Genomic DNA, 11,969 nt, shown 5'->3' with positions numbered 1-11,969 from the left:
ATGATTGGATTAACCTTATTCAAGAAAGTACGTACATATTGTGAAAGACCACTCTTCCCAAAATTTTAAATAGAGAGATATATTAATTTATTTATATATAGATATATATCTTAACACACTTCTACACATATGGGTCAAATTTCTCCTTAATAACTGGATCCAATATGTGGAATATTTAATTAATGAGGTAAATTAATGTAAAGTCAAAATTTACACTCAAGATCTCAAGTCTGATACCATGTGAAATCACTATTTGTTCTAATATTTTAAACTAATAGGAAGAGAATTATTTAATTATCTATTTATATCTTAACAAAGATTACCATAAAAATTAAACCTGACAATCATGTTGGTTTTCAGACTTAGAAATTATTAAAATATTTACTATTAACTAAAAAATAATATGAACCTACATTGTCATTGTTCATTGTGTCAGCTCGATTGTCAAGATTTAAATGAAAATATATCATGGTAACTTGAACCAATGCATGCTTCTTGGAGATAGAAGACTTAGCCGCTTGGCCACCAAACGAGAGGTTGTGCCCTTTGGTGAATTACAAACCTTTATAATGTATTTGCTACAATTTGAGAAGTTGTGACTTTTCACAAATACCCTTTCATTTATATAAGTTGTGGTTTCTCACAAGTGTCATTTTATTTTAGTTGTGACTTTTCACAAGTGTCTTTTCATTCTCTATAAATAGAGAACCCTATCAACAAATTTACATATACTCTAAATTCTCCCCCCCCCCCCCCCCCCGAAAAAAAAATATAGAAAAACACTTTCTCTTTCTTTCTTTGGGTTTTGGCTATTTTTATATCAGGTTTGAAAATCTCCTTTTGTGTGTACTAACAAATAGATTAATGAGAACCAACATTGTTATATCTTGAGAGTAGTTTGTTAAGAGGCATATATAGTGCATGTTAAGATTTAGAGGCAGCAGAATCTAATTTGTTTACAATGTGCCTCAACACCGGTTTCTCTCTTTCTAATTTGCTTTTATTATTTTTAGATATGCTATAGTTTACACATATATTTTATTATCCAAATTTTTCCAACAACTCCATGCTTCCCCGAGCCGAAAGCCAAGACATGGACTTCTCCTCCCATTAGAGGCAATGCAATTGTTCTGTGTTGTTGTGATGACATCCAAAGAGTCCTGATCTTCTGCAATAATGTTGCCTAAATTTAGTGAGTTGATTATTTTTGTGTTCCAAGAAGAAAGATTTTGCTTCTTTGACATTGGGAATTTGTGCATCAAGCGTTTTGCCACATAGCACCCCACCTAATACCAAAAGAACCTTAATTAGCCGTCATAATCCACTTTGGTGACAACTTAATTTAGTGCGCACAATGATTCTCATTGGTTTTATTCCGATTCCTAGCAACCCTTCCCACATTGAAAGAAATATTACACTCGTTGGATCATATGCTTCTTTTATGTTGCCCAGATGACTAACACAAGAGGGGGGGTGAATTGAGTTGTATTAAAAAAAATAACAATTATAAATCAAATATATAATATAAAATATAAACAAAATATGAAATAGCAATAAATATAAAGAGTAAGGGTAAGAGAGAAGCAAACTCAATATGTTAACGAGGTTCGGCCCCACTGCCTACGTCCTCGCCTCAAGCTACCCCTTGAGGATTCCCAAATTCATTATTCAACCTCCTTCAGGTGGAGATAGAAACCTATTACACCTTTGAACAACACCGCTACAAAAAAATCCGTGTTGAACACCCTCTACACTTGCAATCACCTTACACGTGGTGATTCAACTATTCCCCGTGTAGAACACTTTCTACACGCACAAGGGTTATACACACCATTTTTCTGATACAAGAGCTGATAGTGGGTAGGTTATCAGAAAACACTCATCAATGAGTGAAATAAGAACAATACAACGCAAACTATATCTCTCAAAATGAACAAGGATTAAGGCTCAGTGCTTAGAGAAGAGAGAATGAAAGTTTTGAATGAATATTGTATGCTCTAGATGTTGTAAATGTAAAGCTCTCAAATGATCTATTTATAGGCATATAAGACTTTATATTCAAATTTAAAAAGATACACATGTCAAAGACAACATCATTCACTTTTTCAAAAAAATCAAATAAAAGGCTCTTCTTTTTCAATTATCAAAGACAACATCATTCATTTTTCAAAAACTTCAAACCTAATCTTTTACTTTTGGCATATGACAAAAGGAGCACACTTTACTTTTCAAATATTTCAAACCTAATCTTTTACTTTTTGCATATGACAAAAGGAGCACACTTTACTTTTCAAATATTTCAAACGAAATCATCTACCTTTTGCATAAGTCAAAAAAAGCATCAATCACTTTTGAAAATATTCAAATAAAACATGCACATGTGAAAGATGACAATCAATCATCTTTAATATTTTCAAAGTTTAACCCTTTAATCAAGGCATGCACATGTGAAAGATGACTATCAATCATCTTTCAAAATTTTCAAATTTAATTTTCAAAAAATTCATGCACATGTGGAAAATGTATTTTAATGCTTTATGATAAAATATTAATTTTGAGCCTTAATCATAATTTCAAATTTTTAAGAGATTTACAACATTACTCTATGACTTTAATGTGAACTTGTTCCCTTCTTGCTCATGCTTGTTTCTTTGATGTACTTGACTTCATTGTGTAGATAACTTGAGCTTGAGACTCCTTTATTCTTTGAATTTATTTGTTATCATCAAAATCCATGTGTAGATATATAATTACACAAAACTTGAAACCTTAGGTTCAACATTTTAGAATAGTAGAGTCAAAGTGTAATGGGGAAAATGAAGTTTTTCATTGTAATTTCTCTTTGAATATCCTTTCAAGCAGTCAAGTCAGACTAAACTAATCCAATAGAAATTAATGGAATGAGAACAAAGTTAGGTCCGAATGATTAGTACTTAAGGGAAATTATATTTATACTGACCGCTATCACTTAAGATCAGCGCACGTATTATATATAAGATAAGATCATCTCTGGTTATAAGTCGATGATTACTTACTTAATTAAATACAAATATAGATATTTTTATGTTCTCATTTGCATTTGAAGATCTTTTATTAAAAAAACACATAAAGTGAGTCCTATAATACTTGTTCAATAATTTTTTTAGAAGAATGTGTAATTTTAATTTTATTGATAATTCTCACTTATGGTGAAGGAATACGTTATAGAAGAGGGAATTTGAACGTTACATTCAAAATCTCAAAACAAAAATCCTAAAAACTACATGAAAATTATTAAAAATAATAAAATATTCACAATTAAATATAAGGAAGCTAGAAAAGGAAAAAATATATTTATAATTAATGCTTGAGGTTGGCGTCACGACCTTAACGATCTAAAGCAACAAGACCAAATAATTCCCCATGGAATATCAAGAAACTCAAATATGCCATATTAACATCTTGGAAAGCGTTTTTGTCCAATATTTTTTTACGGCTATCAGTTGATGTTCTATTTTTTTTTTTTTTATTCCTTCAGTACTCTTTCAATTACAATCTGATTGTTCTGGTTTAATATATAAGGTTAGCTGTTGTTATATAAATATGTATACACTAACTGCTCGGGAAATTTTCAATTTCTAATATAAGAACAGATTAGTATAGATCATACAGCTACATGTAGTCTTAAAAGAATGCTTCACAAAACCGAATCCAAAATCGCAATGCAATAAACTTGGAGAGATCATTGGCTAAAATCGGGAGCTCTTGTAAACTCTTGTGATATATCTGATTATCCTTTATTGAAAGTAAGGGAATGTCGGCTTCAGAATGGTTGGGATGTGGATTTGTTAATAGATTGGTGGGGGCAACTAAAATGGAAGAAATTCTAAATTGCCTTGGTGAACAAAAAGAGGGTGGAGACTTATTGATTTGGAAGCCAACTCTGAATGGGGTTTTTTCCTCAAAATCGGCTTGGGATTGTGTTCGTGTTCGTGCACCAAAATCTGAATGGGCCACCTGGATTTGGCATTCAGCGCTCCCAAAAAAATATTTGGTTACCATCTGGAAGGCTTTTAACTATAGCCTTACTATAGTCGAATTAGCTCGTTGGGCATTCCTTTGGTTTCAAGATGTGAATGTTGTAAGCAGGGGTGTGTGGAAGATCAAGACCATGTCCTCGCCTATGGGAGGATTGCTGCAGATATTTGGAGGTGTGTCTCTCTACAGTTAGGGATACCTTATGACTCGCAGAGATCATGGCGAGCAACTATGGAATTGTGGTTTCGGCGTGCTACTCATTCGACTCAAAAAGGTACTCTGCTTGCTCTTATTCCTATTATTGTGGCTTGGTCCCTTTGGGTGTGGAGATGTAAAGCACGTATGGAAGGTAAACGTGTTGCTGTAAGCTCTCTTTGGGGTTCAATTAAGGCAGTCATTGCATGGGTGGGTGTCCGGTTACGTGCTAGTAGGAAGATAACTGATGGAGACGAAAGAGTGTTAAATTTTTTCTCTATTCCAGTTAAACATGTGAAGAGGAAAAAACTTCTTTTTGTGAATTGGATGAAACCAAGCCCGGGTTGATTTAAATTAAATGTGGATGGGAGTTCTTTGAAAAATCCAGGTCGCATGGGTGCAGGGGGCATTATTAGAGATGAGAAGGGGAATCTTATTTGGGCTTTTGCTAAAAAGTTGGGATATGGCTCTAATAATGAAGCTGAGCTCATTGCTCTCAACCGCAACCTCTAAACATTCTTCCCAAGTTGGTAGCACTAGCTTATATTCCACAATTGAACGCTCATAAAGCCAGGTACCCCATAAGAGATATATCTGTGACGTCATGTTTGCAGCCTGCTCTGCAGCTTCCTCAGCAGAAATATCTTTAAATAGCCCATTCAACCCCATTTTCTCCAGAGTTTCTTTATATTTCTCTGATTTGGAGAGTCCATTTAGACGCTGCTCTTCCATCTCTTCCCACATCAGCATGCCTTTCTCCATGCTGTCCTCAGCCTTGTTATAAAGCTGTAGGACCTCTGAGGAAGGTTCAGTCTCTAATTCATTCTTCCTCCCAACTGCATAGTACCAGCAGAGCTTCGCCTGCTCAAACTGCTACTGCCCAAGTGCAAGATAGCCTTCATAGAAGTCTGGTTTGATTTTAAGAGCTTCTTCATACCTTTTTTCTGCCTTTCACATACTCTTTATGTGCCCACTCATATGCAGCCTTAATCTGCTCAAGTACACATTCTATCGAACTCTCTTCTGGAATGAGTACTCGCTTCCTTGCCCTGGACAAGTGAACATTCCCCCAATTAAACAATGCCAAAGCGGCCATCTCTTGGAACTTATCTGCAACAATTTCAAACAGTTCTTGAGCATCATCAGTTGTCACGATATCCTCCATAGCTTCTGAGTATAGCTTCCTACCTAGCTCAGGAAGATCCAAGTACGAATCAGAATCAAACCCAACATGGTTCTTGAACAGTCGTGCAAACTGAATAATCCAGTCCTCGATAGAAGTCAACCCTCTTTCAACTTCCTTGCCTTTCCCCACACCCCCAATTTCAACAACATTACCCGATTTTCTATCATCCTTATGCACCTTCTCCCTATGAAGTGGTAAAAGGGAAGAGAAGCTTACTGTATTACCATGCGCACCCAATGAGGTAAGACTACCAGCTAAAGCATTGCCCTCTATGTAAACGTGATAGATTCTAAAAGAAAAGTAGTTTTTAAGATGCAAAATATCTTCCCAAATATAAAAAAACTGCCAAGGGGCCTAAGAATATATTGGAATTAAATTAACCACCAGCTAAGAGTCCGATTCCACAATAAGTTCAAAACTGCAATATCGAATTGATAACACAAAAGTAAGAAAATCTTTAAAGCTGAAAGTAGGCCTGTAAGTTTTCCGGATCGAATGCACGGTTCCAATCGGTCCAAACTGAACTAATAAGGGTATTGGTCAATTTCGGTCTATACAATTTTAGGGTTTCAGTTTTTGGTCCGGTCTCGGGGTGGGGTTTTCTTACACTGGACCGAACCGATCGAATAGTATATATAGTTTTCTAAAATATTTTTCCATATATTATTTTGTATAGATACGGATAATTTTATGTATAGTTTTTCCTTTATTTTTTTATTTTTTATTTTTTTATTTGGAGCTTGGATTATATTGCAATTTTTCAAATTTTCCTTCTCTATTTTTTGTTTTTAACTTTATTATGATGATTGCTAATTTTTATGGATGGATATGGATAATTTTAATAAATTTTTCAATTTTTCTTTAAGCTATTTTCAAGAACAAAATGTGCAAATAAATTTAAGTAGTTTATGTTCAAATCTGAAAACATTTTGGGCTTATTTGTATAGTTGGGCAAAAAATGCACATTAGAATGTGATTTTTGGCCCGTTCTGCACAGTCCAAATTGAATTGGACCAAATGGACTGACCGGACAAATAGATAACCGTACGGTTCGATCTATAGGGGTAATCGATCTATTCTCGGTTTCAAAAAGGGGTGGACCAAAATTTTCAATCACGTCCAAAAATTCCCCCATGGATCGACTGGACTGGACAAATTCCCCCATGGACCGACTGGACTGGACCAAACTAATTACACCCCTAGCTAACTGAAAGTTTAGCAAAAGTGTTAGCACCAGTGCCCAAAGAACATGAACAGTACTCATTAATAACAAAGTTATTAGAAGCCCTTAATATTGCCCCCATAGCCAATGGGACCAATATTACTTTTGGAAGCACCATCAATGATGTGTTTGAGAGTTCTCACGTGGGAGAGATCAATTTTACAAGAAAATGCCTCCTAGTTTTAATATTTTCTAGTAATATTAAATAGAACGTCTCCTCTACACGCCCTCAAAGTTAGGCTCAACTAAAGTAGCATTTTTTTTACTAAGGCCTCATTTGGATAATCAAATGAAATGAGATAGAAAGTAAAATTTATAAATAGTAGTGAGATAATTTGTAAATATTAGTGAAATAGTTTGAATTAAGATTCTTATTGAGTTTTGTAAAATGATAGATAAAAAGTTGAATAAAAAATATTATAAATGTAACGCTCCAATCCCGGAGGTTCAATGGATTAGCTCATGTCACCTAAAATCATTTCTCATAACACACTTAGATTTACTCCAAAGACTCCATAAATAAAAATTTATTTGTTCAAACCAAACATATATGTTCCTCCATAAGGACACCAAAGAAAGACCTCAACATAGCAAACTAAAATCTCTATAAAGGCTAAAAAATATCCACCTTTCAAAATACTCAAATCAACATAGAATAATAAATCTACTCAATAAGAGTCTCCTATAATTAGTTGTACCATTTAGCACTTATTCCTTTACAATCATCTAATTTTGCTCATGCTTCCTACTCTTAATTTTCAGCTAAACCATCAAAATTATTTTTAAAATATTGTGAAGATATATAAGAGGTGAGTTATCAACAACTCAATAAGTAGAGAATATATACTAGTATGTAAATATGAGCATTTACAAAATTCATAATACAGAACAAAACATTTATATTTTCAAAATGTAGAACCAAAACATATTATCAAAATATCAAAGCGATAGTTCAGAAATATTTTTATTCAAAAATCCTTTGGCGTAGCATAACTAAAATATTACATTATTACAGAATTCCATATTTAATCCCGTGGTAGTGTTTTTCAAACCCCGGTGCCCACCGAGCAAAAATAAAATGTGAAACCTTTCTCTTATTATTCTTGGAGTCCCAAGTGTGTACACAAGAAAAACGACGCTGAAAACTATTTTCCTTCCAAAGTCGGTGCACAAAAAAATGAAAAAGTTGGTACCAACTAGAACACAATTATACACCTGAGGTTTTCATAGATCATATCAATCATATTAACGTATAGAACATAGTCAAAATAAAACAGAATCAGATCATCATCAAATAATTATGCACAAAATTTTATATTCGTTCTTTTGCACAGTTCAAAAACAGAATGTCAAAAATAGCTCATGTCTACACCAGTACCAACAAAATATTTTTCTCTTCTTAAATGGGTTTCATTAGAATGCAGATAAAATGACCGAGGTTGTTGTCAAGTTTTTTTTTTTAATTTTTTTTTATAACAAAACATGCATATTTTTCAAAAATAACCTTAGTCTGTTCGTTTTATGCAAAGTCTAGCATAGAAATCTTACTTACCTGACTCTTGCAGTGTAATGTCTAAGCCTTGATTCTGAACAGTAGTAATATCAACACTCTAAACCAGAAAATACTACTATTATAACCTATTTCCAATCTATATAAAAATAATGGTGTAAACATTTAGTTCAAAAACAATGACTTAACTATACTTAATATTAAAAAAATCTTGTAAATTATTACTATATTCAAATCTTAATTTAATACTTAATGATATATTTTTAAAGAAATTTTAAATAATTTCTTGAAAAATAGGTTTCTATAGAAACAATGAGTCTAATTAACATGAAGTAACTGAGCCCAAAAGCTCAAGTTGAAAATGAAATAAATCAACTAAACAAAAACCCATGCAACAACAGCCAATGTCCCAAAAGAACATTTTTAACATCAAAAGTTAGGGAGCACGTGACAAGGAAGAAGGGAAGTAAGTGTTGAGGATACTTTGCCTTCATCTAAGGCTTGACATATGTGACTTAATTCAGACCTTAATTCTAGGAGATTACTTTGTATATACTTTCCATTTACTTACATTTCATATTAATTGTATTTGATATGTAATTATTTTATACAATATGTAAATTGCTATAAATGGAAAACTACTCACCACTTCAAGGGTGTGGTGGTTTCATCAAACCTTCTCATGGTATCAAGAGCCCCTTAGGATTAGCATCCCTCAATCCCTTCCTTCTCCTCCCTTATGGCTGCCGAGTCCACCCTTCTCCCTTTCAACACCATGATTCACATGGTAACCATCAAGCTTTCCTCCACCAACTATCTCTTATGGAAAAGCCAACTTCTTCCCCTTCTTAAAAGCCAAGAATTACTAGGCTATGTTGATGACATTCTTGCATCTCCCCCACGGTTTGACCCAGCCACTTCACAGACGCCTAATCCCAACTACTCAGTCTTTTCCTTTCTTCCCTCACCGAAGAAGCAATGGCTGAGGTCGTTGGTCTCTCCACCTCTCGAGAGGTCTGGCTAGCCTTGGAAAACACCTTCAGCCACAGCTCCAAAGCTCGCGAAATTTGCCTCAAAGATGATTTTCAGTTGATGAAGTGTGGTACTCGGTCCATTACGGCATATGCCCGTGCCTTCAAGGCACTCTGCAACCAACTTCATGCAATTGGTTGCCCCGTCGATGGCATCGATAAGGTACATTGGTTTCTCTGTAGTCTTGGCTCAGATTTTTCTTCCTTCTCCACTGTGCAGATGGCTGTTACGCCTCTCCCCTGTTTTGTTGACTTGATTTCAAAGGCTGAAAGCTTTGAGCTCTTTCAAAAATCTCTTGTCTCTTCGGGTCCACCCATAGCAGCATTCACAGCCACAAACCGAAGCCATGATCGTGCCAACCAGAGAGGAAATTCCTCACTCACGCACTGTGGACGAAGCAACAGCCATAGTCACTCTCCTTCAAATCGTGGCCTTGGACGCACCTCCTCTGGTCATGGGCGTCACGGCCCCCTGCCAAATTTGACGCACTGAAGGACACTACACCGATCACTACAACTAGCGGTACGCATGCCAAGAGCCTTATGTTCACCTTGCCTAGGCCTTCAACCATTCTTGCTCTATTTCTGAAAATGAAACTCCAGATTGGTACTTGGATACTGGGGCTTCGACCCACATGAGCACCGACCCATCCATTTTGGCTCACTCAAATACTTACACAGGTAAGGATTGTGTAATTGTAGGGAATGGTGCTTCTCTACCCATAACTCATACGGGTACCCTTTCTCCAAATTCAAATCTTCATTTACTTGATGTTTTAGTTGTTCCTCGTCTCACTAAAAATCTCTTGTCAATTAGTAAATTAACATCAAATTTTCCATTATCTGTTACCTTTCCTAATAATTTTTTCACCATCCAAAATCGCCAAACGGGAAGGGTGGTGGCAACCGGTTAAAGAGATGGCGACTTATATGTGTTGGAGCGAGGCCATTCAGTTTTTATTTCTGTTCTTAAAAATAAATCTCTTCATGCTTCATATGATTTATGGCATGCTCGTCTTGGACATGTAAATCGTTCTGTTATTTCCTTTTTGAATAAAAATGGTCATCTTTTTCTTACTTATTTGTTGCCTTCTCCAACATCGTGTGGTACATGCCAACTTGTAAAAAATCTTCGATTGCCTTATTCATGTAATGAACATCGATTGTCTAATGTGTTGGATTTAATTCATTGTGACATATGGGGCCCTTCCCTCGTCAAATCCACCTTAGGTTCTACCTACTATGTTCTTTTTATTGATGATTTTTCTCCCTTCACTTGGTTATATCCCTTAAAATTAAAATCTGACTTTTATGATGTTTTCCGCCAATTTCAAACATTTGTGGAAAATCAACATTCTGCTCGTACAAAATTTTTTCAAAGCGATGGTGGCGCTGAATTCACTAGTCATCGTTTCAAAGCTCACCTTCGCACTTCTGGTATCCATCATCAACTCTCTTGCCCATACACACCTGCTCAAAATGGTCGCGCTGAAAGGAAACATCGTCATGTTATCGAGACTGGTCTGGCCCTTCTTTTTCACTCTCACCTTTCTCCTCGCTTCTGGGTTGACGCCTTCATCACTACAGCTTACATCATCAATCGGTTGCCCACACCACTCCTTGGAGGTAAGTCACCTTTTGAGCTTCTCTATGGTTTGTCTCCTAATTATGAAAATTTTCATCCATTTGGTTGTCATGTTTATCCATGTTTGCGTGATTATATGCCTAACAAATTTTCCTTGCGTAGCATTTCATGCATTTTTCTGGGTTATAGTCCCTCATATAAACGTTTTCGTTGTCTTGATCCCACCACCTCTAGGCTATATATCACCCGCCATGCACAGTTTGATGAAAATCATTTTCCCTTTCTCAAAAAATCTCAGGCTCAGCCCATATCCTCTCTCAACTTTTCCAATTTTCTGGAACCCAATATGCTTCATGCCGAAACCCCTCACTCTTCTCCCAAGTACCATTCCCCACCCATTACTCCATCTGGATCTAGCCCATGTGCTATTTGTACTGACCCAGTGGATGAGTCTTTGCAGGCTACTGACTCTCTTACAGGTCCTTCTTCACCACACTCGGCCCTGAGTCCACCTCCTATTGAGTCTGACACCGACCCTCACATTATGGATCTCACTCCCGCTCCAGCTTTCTCGTTGGGGTCTCATCCTATGCTCACTTGAGCTAAAGTTGGTATTTTTAAAACTCGTCATCCAGCTAATATTTGTGTTTTGGGATCGTATAGTCTTCTTTCTGCTCTGCTTATATCTACTGAACCTAAAGGATTCAAATTTGTTGCTAAAAATCCTACTTGGCTTGCAGCTATGGATGACGAAGTTCATGCCCTGCAAAATAACCACACCTGGATTGTGGTCCCGCGACCCGCTAACACAAACATTGTGGGTTCCAAATTGGTGTTCCGGACCAAATATCTATCTGATGGATCCGTTGAGCGACTCAAAGCTTGCCTTGTTGCCAAAGGCTATACACAGGTATCTGGTCTTGACTATACTGATACTTTTAGCCCTATTATCAAAGCTACCACTGTTCGTGTTGTACTTTCTCTTACTGTCACTAACAAATGGCCTCTTTGCCAACTTGATGTCAAGAATGTCTTTCTCAATGGTACTCTCACTGAAAATGTTTATATGGAGCAACCTCCTGGGTACATTGATCCTCACTTTCCTAATCATGTATGTCAGTTGAAGAAAGCCCTCTATGGCCTCAAGCAAGCATCTCATGCCTGGTTTCAGTGCTTTAGCTCTTTTCTTGTTCAACTTGGATTTTCCTGCAGTCATGTTGACA

At 36.0% G+C, this 11,969-nt stretch overlaps 1 protein-coding gene across 1 annotated transcript; it reads right to left on the bottom strand.

Annotated features, from left to right (window-relative positions):
- Positions 1-4,566: 4,566 nt before the first annotated feature.
- Positions 4,567-6,563, bottom strand: LOC122274689 (protein PHOX1-like). The gene is made up of 3 exons (XM_043083706.1): positions 6,442-6,563; positions 5,150-5,687; positions 4,567-5,082 (listed from the first exon to the last, which is right to left on the bottom strand). The coding sequence occupies exons 1-3, from the start codon at positions 6,561-6,563 to the stop codon at positions 4,567-4,569; spliced, it is 1,176 nt and encodes a 391-aa protein (XP_042939640.1).
- Positions 6,564-11,969: the final 5,406 nt, after the last annotated feature.

The sequence above is a fragment of the Carya illinoinensis genome, chromosome 8 (assembly GCF_018687715.1).
Source record: "Carya illinoinensis cultivar Pawnee chromosome 8, C.illinoinensisPawnee_v1, whole genome shotgun sequence".
NCBI lineage: Eukaryota > Viridiplantae > Streptophyta > Magnoliopsida > Fagales > Juglandaceae > Carya > Carya illinoinensis.
Note: the sequence above shows the minus strand (reverse complement) of the source record. Positions and strands in the feature narration are given on the sequence as shown.